The sequence below is a fragment of the Mytilinidion resinicola genome, assembly GCF_010093595.1.
Source record: "Mytilinidion resinicola strain CBS 304.34 unplaced genomic scaffold BDZ99scaffold_3, whole genome shotgun sequence".
NCBI classification, from domain to species: domain Eukaryota; kingdom Fungi; phylum Ascomycota; class Dothideomycetes; order Mytilinidiales; family Mytilinidiaceae; genus Mytilinidion; species Mytilinidion resinicola.
The window spans coordinates 73,555-100,246 of record NW_022985439.1 but is presented as its reverse complement, the minus strand read 5'-3'; the positions used below and the strand labels follow the sequence as shown (position 1 = coordinate 100,246).

The following is a 26,692-nucleotide window of genomic DNA, read 5'->3' as shown; positions in this document are numbered from 1 at the left end:
ACAACCTAGGATCAACAACTCATATGCCAGAAAGCTACTCTCCGAACATCAGCTGTAGAGAACCCAGCTGAAATCTCAGCTGTAGAGAACCGAGCTGAAGCCTCAGCTGTGCAGGGCTCATCTGAACTTACTAGCGCGCCACCCTGGGGGTGGCCCCCTTCCTTCCCCTAGTATATATACAACTAGCTAGACGTCTATAGAAATCAGAGTTCACATCAATTTAACCTGAGTTCAGGACCAAGATCAAGCTGAGGGAACGCATCACATTCAACCTCCGAGGCCATGGATGAGGCTTAAACTACAGAGAAAGCTGCGGAAGGCATCAAAGAGGAGGTGCTGGTCAATGTAGACGTTAACAACAGCTCAGAAACCGCAGCTGAGGCAGCTCTGTTTAATGATACTTCTTCAACCGCTGGGATCGAGGGCTCTTCATCTAGACATAGAAATGAGCTTCTCTTTGATAAAAAGTGGGAAGTGGTGGAAGGTGATGATGATTTCTTATTTTAAGAGACACATGAGTCGGGCACAGAATCTTGAAGGTCAGAAGATCGCACACATGAGCCCGTGGGAGGTACGGAGGTGATTTGGTGAGCTTTCTGTTGTAGGCTTATTGAATTTGAAGGCAAGCTTAACATGTACGGCCTATGATGAAGGAATAAGTACGAACTTGTACCTCTACATAGCGAGGGCGGGGAGGTGGACGTAATGATCATTTTTATCCCCCATAAATGCTTCCTCCGTGAAACCTATATAAGAGCAGTAAAATGTAGTTCCCTAATTTTTTCGCTCTGATCTCCAAGTTACTGTCCTTTTCCCTCTACTCTACCTTCTTTAAGATTGAAGATACACTGGCCCTAGAATAGAGAGAAAAGAAAATGCGAACCCCTTTTTCGATAGGTGGTGCATATATTGCTTCATCGAATACTACTATTTACCGGCCATCTGTCAGATACGTGGCATTGCTTTATCAAACACTCTACCGTTATTTGGAACTCGCCTGGAAACCCCACACCTTTATTACCAATCGATTCATCATCACATTAGCAGCGGTCTCAACAGCTATGTTAAACCTTGTTCGATAAATTCACTACCTATAAGTCGCTACCTCTAAGTCGCTGGCCACTCTTGGCATCCATACATAAACCCCCAGACCTCCCTGAAATTGGCTTCTTCTCAACACACACATACACACCCTACCAGGCTACCCACCACAACCACTAAAACAACACAATCAGCAACAACACCACTTACCAACCCTTCCAACCCTTCCAAGCTTCCAAGCCTACAAGCCTCCAAGTCTCCACATCGCAATGGCTGCTTGCGTAAATTACCTCAAATCCCTCCTCAGCGGAACTGACGATAACGCACTGCCACCCGCAGTCACCGCGGCTATCAAGTCGCTTCCCGATAGCGACCTTTCCAGCGATGCTACAGTCTGCGATCTCTCCCCGGAGAAACAACGAGATCTGAAGTTGATCATCGCCGAGTATCTTTCCAGCCTTCCTAGCCATATTCACCAAGAATTGGCCAAGTACTGCACCTGCCAGCAGTCAACCCTCACTACGATCCTCTCATTCCTTTTCAAACACAAGGGACACTTTGCCTACGCTACCACAGGCGCCCTCGGTCTGATGGTCATTGGTTACATGGCTGTACAACATTTCAACCGTCGTGTCGCGAGCGTTCGAATGGAGGAACGCATGATGTACGATCAAAAGTTGACACAGCTCAGTGCTCACGTTATTCAGACGCTGACTGACCTGGCCGACAACGCCGAGAGCCTCCGAGGAAATCTGAACGTGCATATCCAGGAGTTCCCAGCAGGCGAAGCTAGGAAGAGCATAGAAATCGACGGGATTCAGATGGCGGAGGGCAATTTCGAGCAAAAGGAGACGTCAAAAGAGACGGCAAAAGCTGAGCAAGCTGGACTCGAATCCGAGGGGGCAAATGAAGGTAGAGTTGAAGAAGATCCTGTGGAGGAACAGGTACCGCATCACCTGATTCCTCTCCGGAACTTTCTGAAGGGCGGCGGCAGGTTGGAGAGCGAGAGTTGGATGATCTCCGATGCGGCGTATAAAGCTAGGAATGCCGCAAGAGAGGCCGAAATCACATCAGAGTGGGAGATGGTAGAGCAGGATGCGGAGTCGTGGTTGAGGGAGTAGTCTGATCAGCCTAGTGCTCGACTATTCAGATTATTGCGCATATACTTTGTAATCTGTATGCGCTTTGCTACTTAGCGACTTGATATCTGCAGGGTAGTTGCAACAGGCCACTTAGGTTTGTATGACCTATCTCTACTTACAGATGACAAGATAAGTGGGGTTTCATAGAATTCATTTGACCGATGTCGGGGTATTAATTCATCTTTTCTATTCCAGGGGTACGTGGTCGTTGAGGTACTCGCTTAGCTAGTAAGCGTTATGTGCATACCTCTTTCGCACGTAAATCCTAAAAATTGCGAGAGTGAAAACTCCAAAGAATCTTTCACCTGCTACAGAAACGCCGTCCGCATAGTCCAATATCAGGATCCATGCATTGAACAAGCTACCGTATCGGATCTTGTCCGTTCAATCAACGTTGATCTGATGACCAGCCCTGAAGGCTGGTGCTGTAATCAAAAGTCTGACTGCGCTCTGACGGGTCTATGTGGCTTCTCCTTATCAATTAGCGCGCATTCACTCAATCGATTCAATGGCCACGTGCTCGTTTCTGAGATCGGTATTTAGCTACTTCTACACCGTTCCATTACCTACCAAAAGCTGTTCAAAAATCTACAGGCAGTGACACAGATTCTTCGCACGCACCATCCCGCCATCACTATCAACACGACTCCGAGCGCCCACAACACCCACAAAGCGCACTAAGCGACTCGCATCTTCTCTTCTGCAGCCTCTACACGACAATGGCGTTCTACATTAACTACCTTAAAGACCTCATCAACGGCAGTATCTAAAACGACCCCTCCCTGCCACCTCCGTCAACGCAATCCCAGCCTTTCTATCAGAAAACAAGGCGATCATAACACGCACCGCCTTCGTCGTCTTGGCCTTCACCATACTCCACTACGTGACTGTTCAGTGTCCGCTCCGCCACCAGGAACGCATGCAACAGGATGAGCGCATGTCATACAAGCAGAAGAATTCAGAGCTTGGTTTCCGGCTCAACGAAGTTCTGGAATCGAAAACTAAACAGCTGTAAGAGGATCTCGAGACCGGGGCGAAGGCCCTGAGTGAGAGGATTGGAGCACTTGAGATTGAGAATGGGGAGATTAAGGAAAGGTTCGAGGAATTGGAGATGGAACCGACCAAGACGTCTGCCACGGCTGTGCAAAGGCCGATGGAGAGGCCGGCATCGGCGGACACACCGCGAAGAGGGACTTTTTCGCCACCAGGGGTAATCTGGGGTCACTGAGGAGAGACCAGTAACTTATCGTCAGCTTCAAGTTGGGCGCCTCAGACCCGCATTCGGATATGTTGAAGTCGCTTGAAATAGGGGGGATATCAAAGGAGTGCGATCGGACGGTTTCGATCCTGCCAACTTGGTTGTCGAGCCGACCCCATATATATATGCTGACGTTCTCGGCCTGCGTTGTAGAAAAATGGGGTAGGTTTGCTAGCAGATGACACGTATCGACTTTAGTACGGGAAAATTGAGACTCCATATTATTCCAGCAACCACAAATCGAGAGCTTTTGACATGAGGCTCCCGTGCAAAGATCGGTTCTTTTATCTATATTTCCTCTTGCTAATTCACAAATGCTTTCAGTTTTTGTTTTGATCCATGTGCTTCGAAATTGCAGTTCCCACGAGTAACAGGACTTCCATCCATTCACCATTTCAAATGCTCTCTTCCTCTTCATTCACCACCTCTAGTCTCCTACTAGCGACCGTATGGGTGCTCCCTTTTTTTTTTGGCAACAACTATAAGAACCTCGACTGCTCTAGCAGAAGCTGTTCCTAAACAACACCTCACTCATCCCCGATCGACCCACCACCACATTTTTCAATACAACCACAACATCACAGCCTGATCCCACCAGCCCGCCAGACCCCTCGCCACAATGGCTCCTTGCTTCCAATACTTGAAGGTGCTTCTCAATAGCCAGGACAATGGCGCACTGCCAACTTCATTTGCCAATGCCATCAAGTCCCTTCCCACTGGCAGCGACCTTTACACTGCCGCGACTTGCGAACTACCTCAGGAGGTTCAACAACAGCTGAATTCAATCCTCGCGGGCTATGTCAATGTTTTGCCCGACCGAATCAAGAACGAGCTTCAATCCTGCTGCCGTTGCCAGAAGCCTACCGGTGTTCTGAACTTCTTAATGGAACATAAACCATCCAATACAGCCTGCATGACTGCAGGCGCACTGGCCATCACCATGTTCGGATACGCCATGGTGCGGTACGTCGTGGCACACATTGAGAAGGTCCAAAAGGAAGAGCGGGCGGTCTTCGCCCAGGAGCAAGCTGGATACAAGGCTAAGCTTACGGAGAAGCAGATTGAGTACGAGCGAAAGCTCACGGAGCTCGAGCGCCGCTTTTCTGCATCCGTTGAACCAAAGGTCGAAGAGGTTCAAGACGAGCTCGTCACTCAGATCGGGGAGCTCAACGCCGAAAAAAATTCCGCTAAAGGCAAGATTGACCAGCTTGAGGCGGATAGAGAGACGATGAAGGGGCAGATTCTGGAATTACTGAAGGCCAAGATCGACCAAGCTGAAGATGCGAAGTCGGAGAGAAACCTTCTCGAAAGAGTTGTAACGATCGTGGAGGCCATGGCGGAGAGACAGCAGGGGTTGGTGCGTACGGATGAGCTCGTAGCCTTCATCACGAGTGTGATGACTAAGATTGCAGAGGAGATCGAGGATGAGGGCGAAGTAGAGGAAGGCAGCAGGAAGACTCCAGAGTCTCTTCCTTCCTTACACGAGTCGGAGAATCTCGAGGGTGCGCAAGACGAGATGAACGACGGATCGGAATTGACATCTGGTGTTGTCGATGAACACCACACAGCTACCGAGAATCTTGTCGACACACTTTCACAGAATAGGGCATTTCTGGAAGGCAACACAACCACGGAGAATGTTAGCAACTGGATCCATGAACAAGCCCCTAAGATACACCGTCTATTTGAAGCGTGCAAGGCCGACCGGGAGCACGGTGACAACGTATTGGCGCACATCAAGAAGACTTTCTCGGAGGTGGTTATGAAGGCGCAGTCAGAGCATTTGAGGAAGTATCACGATGAGATCATCAATGCCAATGATGTTCGGACTGCGCTACGGTTCGCTACGCAGGCCTTGCTTGAGCAGGCGCTCGTTCATAACTACCCTTCGAAGGAGGATCCCTTGCTCGCAGATATCAAGGATGTGATCGAGCAGGCCGTGGTAAAAACCGAAGAGAAGACATCGACCATTGACACTTTGGCCGAGGCCCAACAAAGTCAACTCGAAGCAGCACCTTATGATGCGCAGGCTACGTCAGCCAACACCGAAGAGGCACCAATGCAAGAGAATGAAGCTCTGAGCGAGGAGGTTGCACTCGAAGCAGCACTTGCCGATGCCGCTTCAGCTGATTGCCCCCACATCTATGATGTAGGCGATGAATCGCCCAAGTCTATATCATCGGAGTGGCATGAGGTAGAATCTCCTTTGACTGATGCCCACGACTCTTTTGGCAAACAACCTGACAAGTCTGACATCTCGTCCGACTGGGACGAGCTGGACACAAATGAGTCGGAGGGCTGGAAGGGTGCCGTGTTTGACCAGTAGGCGCAGTATGAGGCAGAGTGGCATGAGTATTTTCTTTCTGTGCAGCTTTCCATTGGTTGAAAGCGAATTAAATGTCTATGACTTGTATACATGAGTCAACCTCGGAAGGGTATGGTAGCTATTTTTAGTCAATGGTACCGCACGAAGTAGAAATCTGAGCTCTTTGCTTGGTAAAATCTTGTTCATAATTGTCTCATATCAACCTCCATGTGCCCACTTCTTTCGATATAGTCTATGTGCTCTAAGGTAACTAATTCACTGAAATGAAGACACCAGCCTAGATTAGGCATCTTACTAGCAAAAACAATTCATCGCTTCGTCGCACATTTTACATCGTTTCTGTAACTTCGGAGAGGTACCGTGAGGGAATAAGCAAGCCAGGAGGTAAAGACCGTAATTAGCGGTCCTATTGTTATTCCTAGGACGGACTACATGACCCAGGTTCCCAAAATCTACCTCGAAAAGACCCCCTATTCAAACCTCGCAAACACTTCCTGACTCGCGTCCAACTCTCTCAGAATCGTTTGCTTCTTCTTTTCCCCTCTCACAACAACGTTCGCATCATAGTCTTTCACACAATGCATAAAGCCTTGGGAACTCCCCGTCTCCGCACTCACGTCGTTCACACCCAGAGGCTTCTTCGTGAACTCAAACGCCCAGAGTAACTTGGAGACCGCAATGAACAGATTGCGTTCTGCAAGATGAATTCCAGGGCAAATGCGCCGCGAGGCACCGTAACCGAAATGATCACGCACCTCCCAGTCCTTAGAGGCAGCATATACAGGCGCAAGTTGCGGGTGGTTTGAGTACCGTTCCGGGATGAAATCTTCCGGTTGGCTGAACTTTTCGGGGTCCATATGCATGCCCCAGACGTTGAGGATGACGGTGCTGTCCTTCGGAAGACGCATGCCGTTTACGTGGTCATCCTCAGCGAGGCCATGTACGACGCCGAGTGGCAGGACAGGTCGCCAGCGGTGTGCTTCTTTGATGATCATATTGATGTAGGGAAGTTTAGAGAAGTCGGCCCATTGCGGTGAACGATCGGGGCCGACCACTGAATCGATCTCCGCTTGTGCTCTACGGACGCGTTAGTACATGGTAATACAATACAGGAAGCTGAGTTCCTCATCGTACTTCTTTTGAACCTCTGGATACTCCGTCATCGCCTGCAAGATGGCTAGGATGATGGAAGACGACGTATCAGATCCACCTTCCATCAGCGTGCCACCCAGATACGCAAGCTGATGTTCATTGAACTGGTTTTTCTCTTGTTGGTCGAGAACAAGATCCATCAACGACTTCATCTCGACGCCCTTGGTTCGACGGTCTTCGACCCGATGTAACGCTTCGGTATACAAGCCAGTCATTAGGTCGCCTACTTCGGTCGCGCGCTTCCTCCAGTAACCCATAAATCTCTCTGGAATCAATTGGAGAATAGTCCATGAGTCTACAGGTGGAGTGGCGCCGGTTTCAAGAACGAGCGACCACTTCTCCATGAGGCCGTACAAGCGGGTCAAATATTCGTCTTTGATGCTTTTGGTACGGATGCCAAAGACTGTGTAGGGTTAGAAAAAGACAGTACCGCAATAGTCAACGAAAGCACCCACCCAATGACATCGTAATACTATTACTGAATCGCTTTGGGTGCATCATATGCCCCGCTGGATCTGTCAAGAAATCGTACAGCATCTGACTAGCCTCGGCCTCTTGGACTTCCCAATGCTCCTTCTCGCACCTAGACTCCATGAAGAACTGGTGGATCAACTTCCTCATCATCCTCCAAGTATCGCCATACTGCATCATAAGGATATGGTCTCCTCCAGTAATAAGATGGGCAACTGCAGAGGGCGGCCGGTAGCTGTAGAGCGTGGATTTCTTGTCCATAAGATCCTTCACGAGTTTCCAATCGGAGATGACAATGGTGGTATTGCGAAAACGCTTGAGAGAGAAGATTCCGCCGTATTGTTTAGCCCATTTCGACATGCTGTACTTGAAGTCAGCTCAGGTCCTGAAGTTTGAGATAGTGTATGTACAGGAAGTGCCCATCGGCCTTGGGTATTTGGAGCTCATTCCCCCAGACTGGTATCGTTGGGGGTCCTGTCAATTATCAGTCCCGCTCTCACGCATGCCGCTCACGATTTGAGGACGTCGGAATATATACCAGGTGGAAGGTCCTTTTCGCGTCGGCCCACAGAAAGGAGCCTCCAAAGTGTGAGTAGTAAGCCAGACACCGCAACGGCGCTAATGACTGCGCTTGGTGTGAGGTCAGGAGTAAAGAGAAATTTATCTAGCATTTTGGCGGTTCCGAATTCGAGTCGAACGGGTATCCAGTGCATTCAACATGTGGGGTAGCTAGCTATAAAACAAATGCCTACTATATCATTGCTATTCGCGCCACGGGCTAGATTAGCGTTCGATCATTAACGCGAATTAGTCCCGGACACAACGCAAATCCGTCCGTGGCGCGGATACCAATATCCTTCAATCGTGCTCCGCAGAAGGTGCCATCTCCCCTTCCAAACGAAGAGATCTCGTCGCCAAACACGGCATCGGATACCATTCATTTCTTTTTGGCGATTTGCTTGCTCCCAGGTGTAGTCAGATCGACGATCCTAGCCGCTTTCCTAAAGGAGTGATCCGATTGCCAAGTAGGTGGAGAACGCACATTGACTAGATCGGGGAACAGTACCAGTTCGCTAGTGGCAATGTGTCCTGGAAGATCGAGTCGAGGGGTCAGTACAGTATAGATAACCTTGCTATAACGAGTCGCACTAACGTTGTTCACCCCCATCCGAGAATCACCCACTAACGAGAATTGGTGGAGTGTTTTCTGAGCAGATTTGGTCACGCTTAGAAGAATTTAGACCAGCGGCTTGGGCCCCTCAAATTCTCACCAATTCTCGGTAGTGGGTGATTCTCGGTGGGGGTGAACAACGTTATACTGTAGTAGCAATATGCCTTGGACGATCAAATGTGAGGGGCCAGCACGTTGCGCATTCGAATCTGGATGTGGTGCAGAGGAGAAGTCATTCCTGTAGCAGATCACGTGAAAGCCACATGATTCGAACCCTCGAAAGCAACACCATTCAACAATAGCGTATATATACCCTGGGAGATCTAGAAGCTAGGTGAGACTCAGATATAAGAATCATCTAGTACTGATGCGACAGCCAGAGACGGGACATATAAAAAATCCACATTGGCGATTGTCTTACTACCTAAATGGTAGGTTTCAAGATATTGAAGTTTCATAATAGCACATTTAGAACGCTGAAGTCTGAAACTTGGCGCGGAAGAACATCTGGTGCAATTTGAACGATGTGTATTTCTACCACAAAAGCAAATCGTATCCCGTCAACGCCATTATGTCTCAAAGCTATCCTCTTGATATTACCCAACCTAAACATCTACAACACATTATACCCTCTTACGAAGAGGGGCTACCGTATCACCATTGAGAGCGCCATTAACCTCCCCTTTGACGTGGACCTTTGCCATCTTTGACGTAGGAGACTCATCCCCAAACATACCATTGACCCCCTTGACACCGTTATTACCCTGCGACTTCCAGAACGTCTCAGTCATATCAGTAACCAACTCCTCGTACTCCGCATTCGTAGGCTTGGGATGGCTAGACATCTCCACCTGCTTCTCCCACGGCTGCTTGTCAGAATAACTCTCATGCACATTCCACCGGGTAAAGACGTTTCCTTTCATCTTTGAGATTGCAAAGTCCCAGTCAGTCGTGTACTCTTTGAAGAAGGGTTTGTAGCCTAGCAGTCCGCCGAGCCAGCGGCCGATGATTACGCATGCCCAATAGCCAAAAAAGGTGCGGAAGGGCATCCAAGCGGGCGCGGGAGTGTAGTGATCGCCTGCGTCGTGGATCTATTGAGGTCAGATCAGCATCTATCTAACCAGGGATTCGGATTTGCTCACCTGAAGTGTCTGGATCAGATCCAGTCCCCCGCGATACAGCAAGGCATCATGCCAATATCCATACCAGTTCTCAAAGAACACGCGATCAAGCTGATAATCCATTCCTGTATCACTCGCGCTCAGCAGCACCGTCATCTTCTCCGGGCTGTCCGGATGAATGTAAAATGCATGCACATTTCCCGGCTTGCAGCTGATCTCTTCATCGTCGGGACTCACGTTGCGCGGCACACCATTGATCTCAACGATGCAAATGCCCTCCTCGACTTTGAAGTACTCGGTTTGAAACTGGTGGAAGTGCGTTGGCGGGCCCTTTGGCTTTCTGGGATCCGCGATCAATTTGCGGAGATTATCGGGGATGGGGCCTTCAACGTTGTGGCGGTAGGTTTGTCGCATCTGAAAGCTGCGGCCGACGGGAGCTGGCATGAACTCCGAGGTTAGGAGACCCCCGAATCTTGTGATGTGGTCAGAGACGCAGTCGCAATGAAGGGACGAACTGGAGAGCTCACTTCTTGATCTCCGTCTGCCCCGCCGAGTTGTGAAAGGGGATGATTGGACTTGGAGAGTATAGAGTATGCCCCATGTTCGTGTCGTTGAGGAAAGACGCTTCGTAGAAGCCAGATTTCGACAGGCGTATTCAGAAGGAAAGTATTCTTTGAACCGTAGTCTCCAACGCTCCGTGGCTTTGATATTACCATCCATCCAGGGCCGTGCATTACGCATCTGGTCGACTGCAGAGGATGGAGCTGCCCCACAATAGATAGGGAAGTGTCCCCAAACGCTTAATTATCGGACCCCTCCTACTATACGTGATCCCGAGTACTCGGGTGGGTAATGATCATCGCAGGGGGTACCCGGAACCTCCATCGGGAACTGATCATCTCCAACGGGAGTCAGCAGCAGGTACAGAGTAAATCGATTCTTCAATATTACCTAGTCCCTGTTCGCCATCGCTATGCATGACAGTATGCGGTGCACCTTGACGGATGTACCTCCTTGAAACTGAAGAACGGAGGGCTCGCGAGCGACGTTTCCAGGCTGCCTGGCGCAGATCCCCGGCTCGGCCCGCACTGCCACAGACGCATGCTGCCGTCCGATCGTGATCGATGACGTTGTCATGTTGTCGAGTCCCTCGGTTACGGGAACCTCTCTACATTTCCGCAAGCGGAGTTACGCCTCATATTTGACTGCCGACCCGAGTGTAGTTTGCCCCGCTAATTTGTGTAAAGCGACATCGGAGAGCTCAACGTCGCCCAAAAGAGAAGCTCTCTCTGCTATTCATTCGTGTTCAGGCGGGATATACGCACCTAACAGAGCCTCGGACCGCGACAGGATTGCTGATGAGGCTATTCGGGGCTTTTCGTAGTTCGTATCACCCCTGCAATCATGCGAACTAAGCTCAAAACGTCCAGTCGGAGGTTTTGACCATGGCTCGGAGCTATTCAAGTTGTTTCAGGAAAACGGGTGGTGTTGAGGCTCGAGGAAGAGGACTGACGTCGACGAAGACAGGCGATTTTTCAAAGCGTTGCTGTTGTTATAAGAGGGACTGTAACACAACCAGGCCAGGCCAACTTGCTTTGCAGCATTACCTTTCCAAATCAGGATTAAATAATCCTTCCATGTACAAAAAGATTCCTGTTTCTCAGCCACCCTAGACGCCATAGATTTCTGCTATTCGACCATCCTAGACACCGTTAGATCCTTGTTTTTCAATATCAGCATCCTAGAGCCAACATGCCCGCCGCCGCAACCCCCCAATCACCTTCGTCGACTGTCTCGTCTACCCCGTCATGGGACAGCAGCAGGCAGCGAGCAGGGAATGAGACTCCTTGGACAGAAGTCAGCGACAATGTTAGTCAACATCCGACATTCTTCCTTCTCCGCCTGATCACCTCTCCACTCCCCGCATCAACTCTGCCCAATCATTGATCGTCCCTCCATAATCCCCCGCTGACACCAGCGCTTAGGGCTCCACCACCAACGTCGCCATCGTCGGTCTCGGCTGCCGCGTCTCTGGCAACAACAACTCCCCGGAGGAACTCTGGTCCACCATTCTCCAAAAGCTCGATACGTCTTCGGAGATCCCCGCCGCAAGATGGGAGCCCTATCATCGCCGCGACGCACGCAACACCAAGACCCTCGCCAACGTCACAAATCGCGGCTACTTCCTCTCCAATTTGCCCGCCTTCGATGCTGGCTTCTTTGGAATCTCGCCTAAAGAAGCCGAGCAGATGGACCCGCAACAGCGCCTCTCCCTCGAAGTGACGTGGGAAGCACTAGAGAACGCTGGCATTCCGCCACAGAGTTTGTCCGGGTCGGACACAGCCGTCTTTATGGGCGTTAACAGTGACGACTATTCGAAGTTGCTGCTGGAGGATATCCCGAACGTGGAGCCGTGGATGGGGATTGGAACTGCGTACTGTGGGGTTCCGAACCGCATCTCCTATCATTTGAATCTGATGGGCCCGAGCACGGCCGTAGATGCGGCGTGTGCAAGCTCACTGGTTGCGATCCATCACGGGGCCCGAGCTATCCTGGACGGAGAATCCAAGGTCGCGATAGCTGGTGGAGTCAACGCGCTGTGTGGGCCTGGTCTGACCAGTGTGCTGGACAAAGCCGGGGCTACGTGCAAGGAAGGCTCTTGCAAGTCGTTCGACGACTCTGCGAATGGCTATGGGAGAGGCGAAGGTGCTACGGTGGTCATCCTGAAGCGTATGGAGGATGCTGTTAAAGACGACGACAACATCATCGCTGTCCTGCGCGGGTCTGCTGTCGGCCAAGACGGCAAGACCAAAGGGATTATGGCTCCGAATGCCAAAGCCCAGGAAGCCGTTGCCAGGAAAGCGCTGTCCGTTGCGGATATCGACCCTTCGACTGTGGGCTACGTCGAAGCCCATGCCACGTCAACCTCTCTCGGCGACCCCACTGAGGTATCTGCTATCTCAGCTGTGTACGGGCAAGGCAGACAAGATGACCCCTGCTTCATCGGGTCTGTGAAGCCCAATATCGGACATCTCGAAGCTGGTGCTGGTGCTGCAGGCTTCATCAAAGCCGCCTTGGCAGTCAACAAGGGAATACTCGCACCGCAAGCTAACCTCACCACGCTGAACTCCAAGGTCGACTGGAAGAAAGCCGGTGTTCAAGTCGTCCAAAACACGGCCCCGTGGCCCGAGTCTGAGGAAGTTCGACGTGCCGGCATTTGCTCTTACGGATACGGCGGCACAGTGTCGCATGCCGTTATCGAGCAGTACATCAAGCCTCAACATCCCCTGGTCGAAGAAGGGGCAACAACTGGGCCCCGGATCTTGCTCCTCTCCGCACCCCAAGAGAAGAGACTTGCCATCCAGGCCGACCCGCTGCAGGAATGGATCGCTTCGGACGACGGCAAGCAATACGACCTCACCTCCATCGCCAATACGTTGAGCACTCGCCGAGGCCATCACGACTACCGCGCCGCCTTTGTCATTGACGACCACGAGGATGCGGCTGCAACCCTCAAAGCCTTCGCCGAAGGTTCTGCGAACGAGTGGACTACATCAAGTCGAGCCCTAGGTGCCGACCAGCCCGTTGTTTGGGTCTTCTCAGGCCATGGCGCGCAGTGGGTGAATATGGCCAAGGAACTCATCGGCAACCCTGTCTTCTACCGTGCCGTCAGCGCTCTCGATCCGATCGTGCAGACCGAGATGGGCTTCTCCGCATTGGAAGCGCTCAAGACTGGGGACTTCGAGACCTCGACTCAGGTGCAGGTCCTGACCTACATCATGCAGGTTGGGCTCATGGCTGTTCTTCGATCCAAAGGCATCAAGCCTGACGCAGTGATCGGCCATTCCGTTGGTGAGATTGCTGCTACCGTCGCGGTGGGCTCGCTATCTCCTGAAGAGGGCGCTCTCATCGTCACTCGCCGCGCAAACCTCTACAGCCGTGTTGCTGGATCGGGGGCTATGATTCTCGTCAACAAGCCCTTCGCAGAAATGCAGGAGAAACTAAGTGGCCGTTCTAACCTAGCCCCCGCTATCGATTCTTCACCATCATCTTGCGTGATATCTGGAGAAAAGAAGTCAGTCGAAGAGTTCACCGAAGAGCTGAAGACACAAGGCATCAAGGCATTCCGTATCAACACTGACATTGCCTTCCACCATCCTGTGCTAGAAACCCTTCGCAAGGACCTCACCACCGCTCTCACGGGGGCTATCAAGCCGCAAGCACCGAAAGTACCACTCTACTCCACCTCGCTCTCCGACCCTCGCGGTGACGCTCTCCGCGATGTCAATTACTGGCTGGAGAACATGATCCACCCTGTCCGTCTCACATCTGCCGTCGGGGCAGCTCTGGAGGATGGCCACAGAGTCTTCCTCGAAGTCTCCACCCATCCCATCATCGCACACTCCATTAGCGAGACCATCATGGACAAGGGAATCGAGGATTTCAAGGTCGCCAACACTATGACGCGGAATAAGCCCTCGGAGAAATCGATCCTCTCCAGCATCGCCCAGCTGCATTGCAATGGCGTAGCTGTGGACTGGAAGAAGCAAATGGGAACTGAATGGTCGACCGCCGTACCCCTCACGACCTGGAGCCACAAGGATATCTGGCGAGCCATTGAAACAGGTCCTTTGAACGTTTCGACGACGCACGATGTGGATAAGCATACTCTTCTTGGGGAGAGAACTGCGATTGCAGGAGAGACCACGGTGGTGTACCGCACCGTCATCGACGACCAGACGAAGCCGTTCCCTGGTAGCCATCCGCTGCACGGTTCAGAGATCGTGCCTGCTGCCGCCCTTTGCAACACATTCTTACACTCCACCGGCGCAACCACACTCTCCAACATCGTCCTCCGCGTCCCGGTCGCAATCAGCCAGAAGCGCGATATCCAAGTCGTGGTCCACCCCGGTCAAGTCAAGATTTGCTCTAGGCTGGCCCAGGATAAGAGCGAGCAGCAAGATGATGCCTCTTGGCTTACCCACACAACCGGCCGATGGGCCTTGGATACTACACCCGTGGAACCCGAGAAATTCGACGTCGAAGCCATCAAATCGCGCATCGGCGCAAAGCTCGCGGACAACTTCTCCATCCACTACCTTGACAAAGTTGGCGTCTCCGCTATGGGATTCCCGTGGGCCGTAACGGAGCACTACGGCAACTTGAAGGAGATGATCGCGCGTGTGGACGTCTCTCCAGAGACTGCTGCTGGCGAGGCGCTGCCGTGGGATGAGTACTCGTGGGCACCGATCTTGGATGCTGCGACGTCTGTTGGTTCGACTATCTTCATGGACAAGCCTGCTCTTCGCATGCCAGCGCAGATCGAGAAGGTTTTCAAGTACACGAGCCAGCCACCACCGAAGGTTGGCTATTTGTATGTCGAAGAGGCTACGGATACCACACTGGCTGTCCACGTCACCGTCCTCAACGAGAATGGGGAGGCAGTCGCCAAGTTCCAGTCCATGCGATTCTCTGAAATCGAGGGTACTCCCGGTGTCAGTGGCAGTGTGGAGAGCCTGGTTCATCAACTTGCATGGCCTCCGGCTGCGTACAGCGAAGAGGCAATTCCTATCGAGCACGTTGTTCTGGTTTCCCGTGACCTGCAGCTCTCTGAGAAATATGCCGTCTACCTTAGTGACCGAGTGCGCTCCGTCACGACCTTGACGTCTGCAGATCAGCTCTCGGCGCAAGATGTGAGCGAGAAGGGCACTGCCATCGTATACGTTCCTGGACGCGTCACTTCGCAAGAGCCGCTCGCAGCAGTCTCGCAGTCCTTCATCTTCGAGCTCCTCGATATCGTCAAGTTCATCGTCAACACCGAGCTCTCTGCTAAGGTCTTTGTCTTGACAGACCGGGTGTCTACTAGTGAAACCGTCACAGCTCTTACGCAGTCGCCCCTTCATGGTCTTACGCGCATTATCGCTTCTGAGCACCCTGAAGCCTGGGGCGGTCTGATCGATCTCGAGACCCCCATCTTCCCCCTGGAGACGATGAAATACGTCCGCGACGCCGACAACATTCGAATCGTCGATGGAATTCCACGAGTGGCACGACTCCGTTCCCTTCCCAGGGAGAAGCTCCTGCCCGCCGCTGAGCAAAACAACCTCACAATCAGACCTGAAGGCACTTACATGGTCACTGGAGGCCTGGGAGCTCTGGGTTTCGAAGTCGCCGAATTCCTCGTCGAAAAAGGCGCTCGACGTCTCATCCTCGTCTCTCGCCGCGGAATGCCCGCACGCAGCGAATGGCCTGCTCTGCTCAAGTCGGACTCTCCTCTCGCTCCAGCCCTCAAGCGGATTCAACTTCTCGAGTCTCACGGCGCAGTTGTGTACACCCTTGCCGTCGACATGTCCGCCTCCGACGCAGAATCCCAACTTCGCTCCACCATCGACACCCTCCCCTTCCCTCCAGTCACCGGCGTCGTGCATGCTGCCGGTGTGCTGGAAGACGAGCTGGTCCTCGAAACAACCCAACCCTCCTTCCAACGCGTCCTCGCGCCCAAAATCACCGGCGCCCTAGCCCTGAATTCCCTATTTCCTGTCGGCTCCCTCGACTTCCTCACTCTCTTCTCCTCCTGCGGCCAGCTCTTCGGCTTCCCCGGCCAAGCCTCGTACGCCTCAGGCAACGCCTTCCTCGACGCCCTCGCCACCCAGCGCCGCAACCTCGGCGACAACGCCATCGCGCTGCAGTGGACCAGCTGGCGCGGGCTGGGCATGGCCGCCAGCACCGACTTCATCAACGCCGAGCTCGCGTCCAAGGGCATCACGGATGTGACGCGCGACGAGGCGTTCCGCGCCTGGCAGCACGTCGCCAAATACGGCATGGACCATGCCGTAGTCCTCCGCGCGCTGCAGCTTGAGGCCAACGAGCCGCTGCCCAGCGCCATGCTGGCGGATATCGCGCCGCGGAAGCAGGCCGAGGCGGGCGCTGCAGCCCCTGCGGCGAGCGCAGAGGCCGTGCCGACGGATGCGGCGGGGAAGAAGGCGTATCTGGATGCGAAAATCCGGGAGTGTGTGGCGAAGGTGCTGCATAGCAGTGCTGACGAAGTGGACTCGAAGGCGCCCTTGAGCGATTTGGGGGTGGATAGCGTGATGACGGTGAGCTTGAGGAGCCAGTTGCAGAAGACGTTGGGGGTCAAGGTGCCGCCGACGTTGACGTGGAGTTGCCCGACCGTGGGACATTTGACTGGGTGGTTTGGGGAGAAGGTGTAGGAGTGAAAGGCTGGCGACGAGAAGAAATGGTAGGAAAATTGGATAGATGAGGAATTTTGTTTTACTTTCTTTCGATGTAATTTTGTATATGTCATTTAGTTGTTAGAACGGTACTCTAAATCGAAAGAGAACTTCTTCTTTGAAAGTGCCAATGTCCTATACTATCCTGCGATGCATCATCCTCACGAACTCACACGAGGTGCAAATGTCAAGACAAATCAAACTGGAGTGATCCCAATTGCTTCTAATCGACCTGCCTCACTCTTTCGTTCGAGTGGCCTAGCGTCTCATTAGAAATCCCGGAGCAAGGTTAGAACGAATTGCAAAGAGTGCACAGATTTTGTGTCGTAGCATCGTGGAAATTTTCCCACCTTCAACACCAAAAAATGCATCGTGTTGCAAAGCTAAGCTGGAAAACTATGTCCCACGGCCGACATTTCCGGGCCAAACGCTGAAATCCTGATCCCAATCCATGTTTTGAACTGCATTCTGCATATCAACCGACGCGAGCATATCCGCTGAGAAATCCATCGACATGGGCGCGGAGTTAAACGGAAGGGGCTCCGCAAAGGCCGCATTCATGTCGCCCGAAGGAAAATCAGTACTAAACGTATTTGCAGCGAAATTCGAATCGAGACTTGTGGAGAGATTTGAAGATAGGTCTGGTGGGAAATTCATTAATGATGTCGTGGGGAGGAATGCCATATTCTCGGGCGTCTGTGCTTGCGTCATCCAGGACATTGAGCCTCTGGGCTGTGTGATTGACTGCTGCATGACGGGGGTGCTATTGCTCGATCCTCGCGAATGGGCGATCTGGGGTGGTGCGGAGAAGCTGTCGCTGCCAGGCCGTGCGGCGGGCTGTTGCGTCACAGGTGTTTTGTCCCCGGACCTCCTCGGGTTCTGCACTGGAGCTGGCGCAGGAGTTGGGAAGTTGCTGCGAAAGGTGCCCAGGGCATCGCCGCTCGTACTACTTAGCTCGCGCAGGATCCTTGCGGCGGTATTTGCGGGTGCTATCCCGTGGGCAGCAAAAACACCAAATGCGCGTATTGCAGTGGAGATCGCGGTGCGGGCAGATGCTGTGTGGGGACATAGAGGTCGTGCAAAGGTGAAGCCTACGACGATGACGGATGCTTCCCATAAGAACTGGTATGCTCGATGCCAGGAAGTAAGCAGGTCCGTTTCAATCATCGCTTGGTCTATGATATAGATGGTCGCTATTCCATGATTGAGAGCGGATACAGCGTTCCCAACCGAGAGCGTAGTGATACTAGGCCCGAGAGATTCGGGGCCTGCGTTTGGTGTTGGATATTTGATAAAAGTGCGGTAGAGACAGAGCAGGGCGTTGTGATATAGGAGCTCCAGTAGCAGGCGTTGGCGCTGCAGCCAGATGGGCGCAAACGCATCAAACTGGACCTGATATCGCGTTGCAGAGAAAGCCTCTCCACCGTCTTTACGAGAGAACTTGAGTGCAGTAGGAACACCGCTGATCCATGGTCGGAGTAATGCGAGGCTTTGCCGCAGCGAAGAGGCAGATGCCTCCAATACGCTGGGATTTGAATAGAGAGAAGGGGTAGGCTGCGCCGCTAATAGCTCGTCGCATTTGGCGGAGAAGGAGACTGAAATGCTGCGAATCACGCCCATCAGTTTAACATACTGATTGTGGCAGGTGAGCCAATTGATGCCCTCGTAGTTCGTATTGCTGGTGTCAACCAAGGCCACAGCGTGCTGATCGTTTTCCCACGGCTCGGTGGTGCCACCTGGTCCGGGCCAGGGAATCAAAAATGGCCGACCGAGGTCGAGACTGCATTTCGAATCTAGGTAGAACAGCATCAACCACAGCCGCCGCAAAAGCGACCTCTGGGATGCTGGGAGATCTTCCGGGAGCTCATGATGCAAGCCCAGGGCACAGGCTACGTGTACAGCAGCGGATAGCACCCCGTGGGCTTGCGGTAGTAACGAGCAATTTATAAGGAAGATGATGGAGTAGATGTGAACCTGCAGCGTTGAAATCGACGGGCCGTCCTGCTCACTTCGTACAAGATTCTGGCTTCGGTCGTACAACCACCTGCCCAGCTGGGTTGCATTACCAGAGTCAACCTCCGTGGCTGGAACGCTGGACGCCAGAGCAGCAGTGCTGAACTGGATGCACAGGGCAAGTATTATGTCCACCAGCGCGGAGGGCTGCCGCGACGTCTCGACTGGAGACGACGCTTGCGAAAACCACAGCGCGTTGTAGTGGCTGCGAAACTCAGCTTCATCCAGGACTGGGAACATGCTGTGATACGACTGCCAAAACATGTCTAGTAGCCCCTCTTCCTGGGGGCGAGACAGGGCCGCTGCTGTGCCACTGTCGGCAGTTGAGTGAGAAGAAGGGGTTGTGATCGCCTGCATGGCCTCCGCTAGCTGCGGTTGGTTGCAACTTGATGTCAGATACCCGCCCAGTCGGTACAGGAAGAAATTGAACGACGTGGGCCCATAGTACTGCGCCTGCTTGGTATTGGGATCCGTCTTCCAAAACCCTACCCAGCTGTTGGTCGAGCGTCTGTCGAGGGACTGCTGGCTGCCCGGACTCGTCGTGTCTTCGGAGTCTGGCGGCGATGGCAGAGCAGCAGTTGCGGAAGAAGCAGCTGGACTCGTCTGAGCGCTCTTCTGCTGCAGCTGGGCTTCGAGTTCATTGACTCGCGATCTCAGCGTTTCCACATCCCTAGCGTGCAGACGCGTCAGTTGCGTGTCCAACCCCGCAAAATGCACACTGTATAAAGCCTGAGAGGGGCCGTATACACTCACCTGTCGGGATGCTCGCCGGGCCGGCCCTTGCAGCACTCCACATCTTTGACGCGGCAGTGCTTGCAGGGCTGGCCGTCGTCGCACTTGATTCGGTTTGCCCTGCAACGGTCACACGCTCGAGCGGCGACATGCCTCTTGGGACGCGATGAGGTCGGTGCACCATTCGTCTGGCTCTTGCTCCGGGCGTCCATGGACGAGGTAAAGGTCGCAAACATGGCGGCGACGACGTCTGCGTGATTCAGCGGCACGGAAGGGAGCGGTGATGGACGGAGGTAGTGGCCGGTGGTGTTGTGGGGTTGTGGGGTGTGCCACAAGTTCTTTATTGAGGCGCGAGGCACCGCGCGGGAGGCAGGGCTTGGCATCAGATTGCGCCGTTGGAGGCCAGAGGCAGGCCTGCGTGGGAAGTGCAACGCCGACCACCCAGCCCGATACGAGAGAGGATCGCGATTCCCGCCGACGGGGTGCTGCCACCACAGCCACCAATGCCTGGCCGGCGAGGGCGCCCGCTGCCACGCCCGCTGCCACGCCCGCTGCCACGCCCGCGAGCACGCGCCCCTGCCCCCTGAGACCAGGCCAGCCCAAAGGAGTATGCCCAGCCTAATCGTGGCCGGCGCGTCAAGCGTGTGGGCGTCGGGAGGCGCGTGGGCGGGAACGTTAAACACGGGCCATCCCGCCCGCCAGACGCCTCCAGCATGGCGCCATCGCCCGTGTTGCATGCGCTCCGGCGCGGGCTGGCACGTTGGCTGCCGGTGTCGCCGCTCGCGTCTATCAGAAGCGTGGCAATGGGACACTCGGCATACCGCATGAGCGTGGCATAGTGGCAGGAGGCAGCACTGGCGACGACCTGCCCGGCGACGACCTGCCCTGTGCGACCATGGTGCCGTTCTTCGTCTGCAACACCGTGGGCCTGTCAAACGCATGCATATCAACCGAGCTGCACGATACGAGCCCGCATGCGAGCGGAGTGCCGGGGTGGGGCGGTTCTCTTCCGTCCCCAAGAACCCTTCCCCAGAATGCAAGAAATCTTCGCTTATATGGCCGTACAGATATCTCGAAAAGCATCATTTAGCTCTGTTTGCCTGGCGAGCTCCGCCACCTCTTGGCCCGTCGTTGAAGCTAGCTATTCCATCTTGCTCCACGAAAGACGCAGGCAGGAGTCGCTAGAGAAGCTCGAATGCGCGTGGGATTGGCTCTCGAGGACAGTAGGTACTCAACTTTTCCTGTCTCTTGGGCTGTCGACACGAGTCGACGTTCAAAAATACACTTTTCGTGCTTGTTTTAATTCTGCGCGAATTTCTCCCAGTACGGCGGAACTTCCCCGCTGCGAACTGCACTCGCAGCGTCGATCTGGATGCCTCGCCCAATAACAGCATACCGTGAGCACCCCGGTGTTGACGCTGGCCAGAATCCCACGCGAATTGAACTCGGACTCGGCCCGAAGCTTTCAGGGATGCCATCCCTCCCGTCAACGGCCGGCAGTGGCGCTGCATACCACTTCACTTCCGGCGAGCCCGCGCCAAACACTAGCCACAAAGTTGCTGCATTTGGCAGCTCGTACGGTGCCATCTCGAAGGGACACGGTCAACAGTACCGTCTTCGATACCAGGTATCAGCGGATAGAAGTCTGCATCCTTGAGCTTGAGTGCCGGAGGCAGTGCGGGAAGAGGATTCGACCACTACCAGCATCCAATCCTTCAGCAAAGAAGCTTTAGGGGACCACGTAGCGCGCCCGTGTAACGGCTAAATTACAGCTGCCAATCCATCAGCCTTCGTACGAGTCCACGTACGAGCCCAACATACGGCCCTCATCACATAGGCCGCTCAACAACCGTAGATCCAATCCTCCATGAACTCTCTAACACGCCCATACCTCGCTATGACATAGGTGGCGCACGCAGATGTCTTACAAAACCTTCTTGGGACTACCGTCTAACGTTGTAAGCTGGGGCGTGCGTCCCAATGTCTTAGAACAACATCATAGTCAATCTACATGTGCTCTCTTATCAGCTTCGGAATAATGGGCCCCGAACTCGGGTCTTGCTCAGTACGTAACACTGTGACACTAGAGGTTTTTATAATATCCTGAAACTGGAATCCGTATCCACCAAACAGCCAAGCATTCTGCGACTGGGACCATTTTCCCGACCCTTTTCAACGCGGAAATGAGCATGATATCAGCCATCTCGAAGGATTGGTGAGTTTTGAAGCCATATACCGTCATTTTACAAACTCACGCTTTCACACTGCTACAAGCCGTCTTTCTCTGCCTGGCAACACTTACTGCTTGCGTTGCTGTGAGACTCATTCGCACATACTATGCTAATGCGGATAGCAACAATACGGTGCTGCTAGACCCCCTGACGCTAGACACGCGCTTTAGAGGTAGACTGAAACCGTGAGGCAGCCAGCCATGCGGCGTGAGTCGGGAACAGTCGACACGAGATCGAACTTGAGTCTCGAGTTGCGAACCTGCCGTCGAGCTTAAAGGCCAACAGGCGGCGACAAGAGCGCGTGGAGGAGTGGTTGGTCATCGGAGGCATGAGATGCGCAGCTAGATGGCGCTACAAGAGCCATTCCCATACTCTCGGGTACTCAGCTCCACTTAGCTGCATGCAGTCCTCTAGCACCCCGGTGGACTTTCACATGCTTCAAGCAAGTATCGCGATTCGATTACCTACCAGATTTTCAAACGGAAACACACTTGATTTTCTCCAGTGTTTACTCTACGAACTGCCTTCCAAAGATTTATATTTCAAGCAACGCTACACACAGCGTGTGTACAATTCGATGTTTCATACTCACATTAGACCTTCTGCATTCCGGCTGCCCTGCCTAAAACCTATTCGTCAGCCGAACAGGGTAACGATGCGTGTGCACAAATCAGCTCTCTTTCCTTCAGCCACTGCTGTCAGACAACATCACCAAGCCGATTTGCCTCTAGATCTGCAGTCTCATGTCAAGCCAAATAATCCGGAATAGGAATGTGCTGACACGTGCCCTGGCCCCATGGCTATCTCAAATTTGGTCCATCAAGACATCTACTTGGCGGGAATAACGGATACGGGCAGTGAAGGAACTGGACTGGAGCGGGTTGGGTTTGGCCTCAAATCCACTCCAACCCAGCGGAATCGCTATGGAGCTCCAGGAGCTACAGGAGGTCCACGCTAGCGAGTTGTAAGGTGTTGAAGCCGAGTATATTGCCTAAAGTAGCTTAGCGTGGGCTAAGTTAAGGGTGAGAAGTGACCAAACCTACTACCTAAATTGCGATCCCGAGCCATCACTCAACACCATATTATCCTCATCTACATCTACAACCTCAGTAGGTGGTGCAGGGCCCTCTAATATAGCCTCCTCTTCGGCCTCACGTAGTTCCTGCTCCGCCAGCGCCTCGTCGTCGCCGTCGGCGGCCATGGCGTTTGCTTCCTCGCGTTGTGATGCCCTCAATCGCTCCTCCACCTGCTCGGCCAACGAGGCTGGTGATACTCGCGACGCACCAAGCAACGCGGCATGCTCTGCATTATTAAATGCATCCGTAGGCGGAGGGCCGTAGGATAACTGTAGGCATTTATTTGCCTCAATTATATCTATTCCAAGGCGTCTCCTACCCAGCAATATAGATGCGCTGCTGAATAGCCTCTTATATTTATCGCTCATCGGCGGTAAGCGCTTTAAGGACTTAAAGTTCGTAGCTATATAAAGCCCCCTAGCGGATTTAAACTGCAGAATAGGGCCTTGCGCAGCAGTACATAGCTCGCCCGACTTCTTATCCATCTTGTGCATCTTTACAAGATGATCCGCAGCAGTTCCTCTACCGTTTAAGACCACAGGTAAATCCTAGCTTCGCTTTGCACGCTTACAAAAATAGCAGTAATAAACATCCAGTTGTCCGATTATCCCGTCCTTCTATTATATATCCTCTCCCCATCTCCATATATGCGACGTGCGCTGCTTGGTATAGCGAGGCGCTTGTGTGAGGTGTTTACAACGGATAACGTAGGTGGCAAGCGAGTCGCGCACCCTTCAACTTTTTTGCAACGCGACACCTTATAACTCAACAACGCATAGAAATACTAGTAGTATAGTAGCTCTGCAGGATTAGATAGTATCTAGAGTACGTTTCTCACACGTTCGTGAGTTATGCCCAGGCTGTCTACAAAGCTTACAGCGCGCTGAGGCCTGCCGGCTGACACCTGATTGCGCGTTGCCTTGACGCGTTTCACTCTCTAGCTGCTGCTCAACGTCCCTTTGAGCAATAATATCCTCTCCTTCTGCCTTTGTCAAGGTGCCTCGCTTCTGGATCCGTTTCCTTTTGCGTTGTTTACGCCTTGTGGCGGCCTCATTTGCCTTCTCAAGTCTAGAAACGCGATCGCGCAGCAACACTAGCTCATGGCCCATTACCTCACCGCCCCTTCGAAGCTGATTAAGTGACTGGATAATTGATGTAGGAGAAGAATCCTGATGCTTCTGTATCCGATCATAAATCAGGATTAATTAAGACCCTAGCTCGCGCGCGTTGCTTGGTGTTTTTAATTCCCATGGGGTAACATCTACGGCAACGGGGGTAGGCGTCCGAAGCCTAACATCGAGCTGTGATAGTACCTTATCTAGATTATATAGGATTAGGCCAGCGCCTTAAAAGCTTGCATAGATGTTATCCTTTGTAAATAACGCGTTAAAGGCGGCTTTAAAGGCTGGCAAGAACTTAAGCTTAGTAATATAGTTAATATGGTTGCGTACTAGGCTATTAACCTAATGCCTATACGCGCGCTTTAATAGCGAGAAGCAACCTATATTAAGTAGCTGTAGGAGGTACGATAAATGCGCTGGCATGCAGAGAGTATAGATGTTATTCTCCCTGCAGATAGCCTGGAACTTAAGCGATTTATAGCTTTTATAGCTATCTAGAATTAATAGCCGGCGTGCGCCTGCTGTCCTCCCTTTTATATACCTATTAAAGTGCCGCAGCTATATAACACTAAGCTTATTTATTATCCAGCTATTATTGCTTACTAAGATAGCCTAATTACTAGGTATATTATTATCCTAATACCAGGTAGAGAGGTGGTACTTAGCTGTAAAGATAATAAATGGCGGGATCGCCCACCTAGCAGCATTAATTCCCTGGATAACTGTAGCCTACTCGCGATTACTAGGCTGTATTACTTTTAGTCGGCCGCGCCTTTTAGAGCCTGTAATAACAAGCTGTAATAATATCCTGCCGAATAGAAAGCCAGTTTCATTAAAATTATAGGTGTCCTTATCGCAGATGCTGTATATAGCTTTAGTGCGCGCTACTAGGTTAAACCAGCCTCCAATAATTATAGGATCCTCGCATAGGGCCCTCTGCCAGTTATACGGTCGATTAAATCGCGTTTTAAGGCTAGGTGTCCGGTTAATAAAGTTCCTTGGCCACTTCTGGCCAACCTGGCCAGCGCCGCGCTTAGCAAGTAGCATATTCGCCATATCGCGTACAGCATTAAGAGTGGGCGCAAACCCACGCGCATCCAGGTCCAGTATATGTCTAACAATTACCTCCTTTTCAGTCGTAGTAAGTTTCTTTAAGTTGGGCTCGCAATCGCGTCGTGCAGGCTTTCCGGCGCGTCGGTCGCGTAGTGTAGATTTAGGGACATTATATCCTGTCGCAGACCAAGGCATTAGCTATAGAGGCCTGAGGCAAGAACTGCATTAATAAGCTTGCTATTAAAGCTATAATATAGAACGTCGGGCGGGGTAACCTAACTAATAAGAAATACTATATATACACAATTAATTATACTCTGCTGCTTAATATTATTTCCAATCCTGCTTTATCCCGTGCATACCTAAGTGCGATAGTTATAAGCCCGGTAGCTCTTCTCCTGCTATACAGCACTACGAGCAATAAATAAATTAGATAATTTTCCTTTTAATAGAGCAGTTCTTATAAAGCGGCAATAATCCTCGGCTAATTCTATAAAAAGCAGAGTTATAGAAAAAGCAATATTACAACCTTAATATTTAAAGATAAGGACTTAGAAATTAACTAAGTTAAGGCCTTTAAATAATTAAGATTAAATATAATAGTTTATCTTAAATTTACGGCAATCTATTACACGTTTTAGCAACTTACTACGCCTAAGTTCTATACTTAACTTGCAGTAAAGCTCCGTTCCTGCTATCGGATTTTGCAGGAATTATTGCGATAATATTAATTAAAGATTACAACCTTCTAATACTTAATATACGCAATAATTAGACTAATTAGATTAATTCTATTAAGGATCTTACTGTATAAAATAATATATAGAACTACTATAACCCTAAAGGTATTAAAAACCTAGTTTTTACTATTACTAAACTACTAGACTTAGTAAATAAAAATATAATCTAGAGATTCTATAGCCTTTAAGCTATTTATAATAGCAAAAAAAAGAAGTATAACGTATTCTACTACTAAGCCGGCTAAACCACCGAGCCGGCTATTTTTCCTTGGCACAACTAATACTATATGCGCGCAGTTAATTTATTCGCAACCAGCTATAGAACTTGTATACGACACACTTAGATTAGATTTAGAAGAAGCTTCTTAATTCTTTTTACACGTACGCGTATTGTGCCCAGCCTCTCTATAGTTTCCATAGCGCCGTTAAGCTAGTAGAGCCCTATTTACACCATTTCTACTACCTACCTTTTTCCGTAGATTAGATGCTCTAGACACTTTAGTAGCTATATACAACGCTGCTGTACTATACTTTATTATACTGCTAGTCTAGATTCGCTTTCTTTTACAACCTTTATACTTAGTTATCTCTGCTAGTTGCTTTTTAAGCTCTTTAACCCGGGCTTTAATAAGTATATTTTTATATAGCATTTCTTCGGCTCCTTTAATAAGCTTTAAGAAGCCTTTTTAGGCGGTTATTAGTAACTATATAAAGGAATTGCTTACTAGCTTTAACTATAATCCAAATTTATATATATTGCTTAGGGTCTTTAATTACTATAGTATTTCTAGTAAAGGTGCTAGTAATAGGGT

The 26,692-nt window shown here is 51.6% G+C and overlaps 7 protein-coding genes across 7 annotated transcripts; 3 read left to right on the top strand and 4 right to left on the bottom strand.

The window, feature by feature from the left end:
* Nucleotides 1-1,310: 1,310 nt before the first annotated feature.
* BDZ99DRAFT_566510 (uncharacterized protein) lies at nt 1,311-3,552 on the top strand (the record flags this gene model as incomplete). Its single annotated transcript, XM_033727590.1, has 3 exons — nt 1,311-2,126; nt 2,947-3,151; nt 3,200-3,552. 3 exons carry the CDS (start codon nt 1,311-1,313, stop codon nt 3,409-3,411), a joined length of 1,233 nt encoding a protein of 410 aa, XP_033581480.1. The 3' UTR covers nt 3,412-3,552.
* A 508-nt stretch (nt 3,553-4,060) lies between these two features.
* Nucleotides 4,061-5,767, top strand: BDZ99DRAFT_515307 (uncharacterized protein; the record flags this gene model as incomplete). The annotated part of the gene is made up of 1 exon (XM_033724957.1): nt 4,061-5,767. The coding sequence occupies one exon, from the start codon at nt 4,061-4,063 to the stop codon at nt 5,765-5,767; it is 1,707 nt and encodes a 568-aa protein (XP_033581479.1).
* A 437-nt stretch (nt 5,768-6,204) lies between these two features.
* Nucleotides 6,205-7,868, bottom strand: BDZ99DRAFT_434200 (cytochrome P450). Its single transcript, XM_033717433.1, has 4 exons — nt 7,801-7,868; nt 7,375-7,751; nt 6,902-7,322; nt 6,205-6,844 (listed from the first exon to the last, which is right to left on the bottom strand). Exons 2-4 carry the CDS (start codon nt 7,748-7,750, stop codon nt 6,238-6,240), a joined length of 1,404 nt encoding a protein of 467 aa, XP_033581478.1. The 5' UTR covers nt 7,751; nt 7,801-7,868; the 3' UTR covers nt 6,205-6,237.
* A 1,231-nt stretch (nt 7,869-9,099) lies between these two features.
* BDZ99DRAFT_434199 (uncharacterized protein) lies at nt 9,100-10,283 on the bottom strand (the record flags this gene model as incomplete). The annotated part of the gene is made up of 3 exons (XM_033717432.1): nt 9,100-9,652; nt 9,704-10,154; nt 10,210-10,283. 3 exons carry the CDS (start codon nt 10,281-10,283, stop codon nt 9,185-9,187), a joined length of 993 nt encoding a protein of 330 aa, XP_033581477.1. The 3' UTR covers nt 9,100-9,184.
* A 1,151-nt stretch (nt 10,284-11,434) lies between these two features.
* Nucleotides 11,435-17,149, top strand: BDZ99DRAFT_548456 (uncharacterized protein; the record flags this gene model as incomplete). Its single annotated transcript, XM_033726930.1, has 2 exons — nt 11,435-11,551; nt 11,668-17,149. The coding sequence occupies 2 exons, from the start codon at nt 11,435-11,437 to the stop codon at nt 16,891-16,893; spliced, it is 5,343 nt and encodes a 1,780-aa protein (XP_033581476.1). The 3' UTR covers nt 16,894-17,149.
* On the bottom strand, nt 16,957-19,895 carry BDZ99DRAFT_407756 (uncharacterized protein; the record flags this gene model as incomplete). The annotated part of the gene is made up of 2 exons (XM_033716489.1): nt 16,957-19,579; nt 19,681-19,895. The coding sequence occupies 2 exons, from the start codon at nt 19,893-19,895 to the stop codon at nt 17,311-17,313; spliced, it is 2,484 nt and encodes an 827-aa protein (XP_033581475.1). The 3' UTR covers nt 16,957-17,310.
* Nucleotides 19,896-22,932: 3,037 nt separating this feature from the next.
* Nucleotides 22,933-23,460, bottom strand: BDZ99DRAFT_471929 (uncharacterized protein; the record flags this gene model as incomplete). The annotated part of the gene is made up of 1 exon (XM_033721749.1): nt 22,933-23,460. The coding sequence occupies one exon, from the start codon at nt 23,458-23,460 to the stop codon at nt 22,933-22,935; it is 528 nt and encodes a 175-aa protein (XP_033581474.1).
* Between the last annotated feature and the right edge of the window lie 3,232 nt (nt 23,461-26,692).

Coding starts and splice junctions, on each gene's coding strand:
- BDZ99DRAFT_434200 (XM_033717433.1), bottom strand. CDS start 7,750: ATGTCGAAATGGGCTAAACAATACGGCGGAATCTTCTCTCTCAAGCGT. Junction 7,323..7,374: donor TAGTATTACGATGTCATTGG/GTGGGTGCTTTC, acceptor AACCCTACACAG/TCTTTGGCATCCGTACCAAA. Junction 6,845..6,901: donor TATCCAGAGGTTCAAAAGAA/GTACGATGAGGA, acceptor ACGCGTCCGTAG/AGCACAAGCGGAGATCGATT.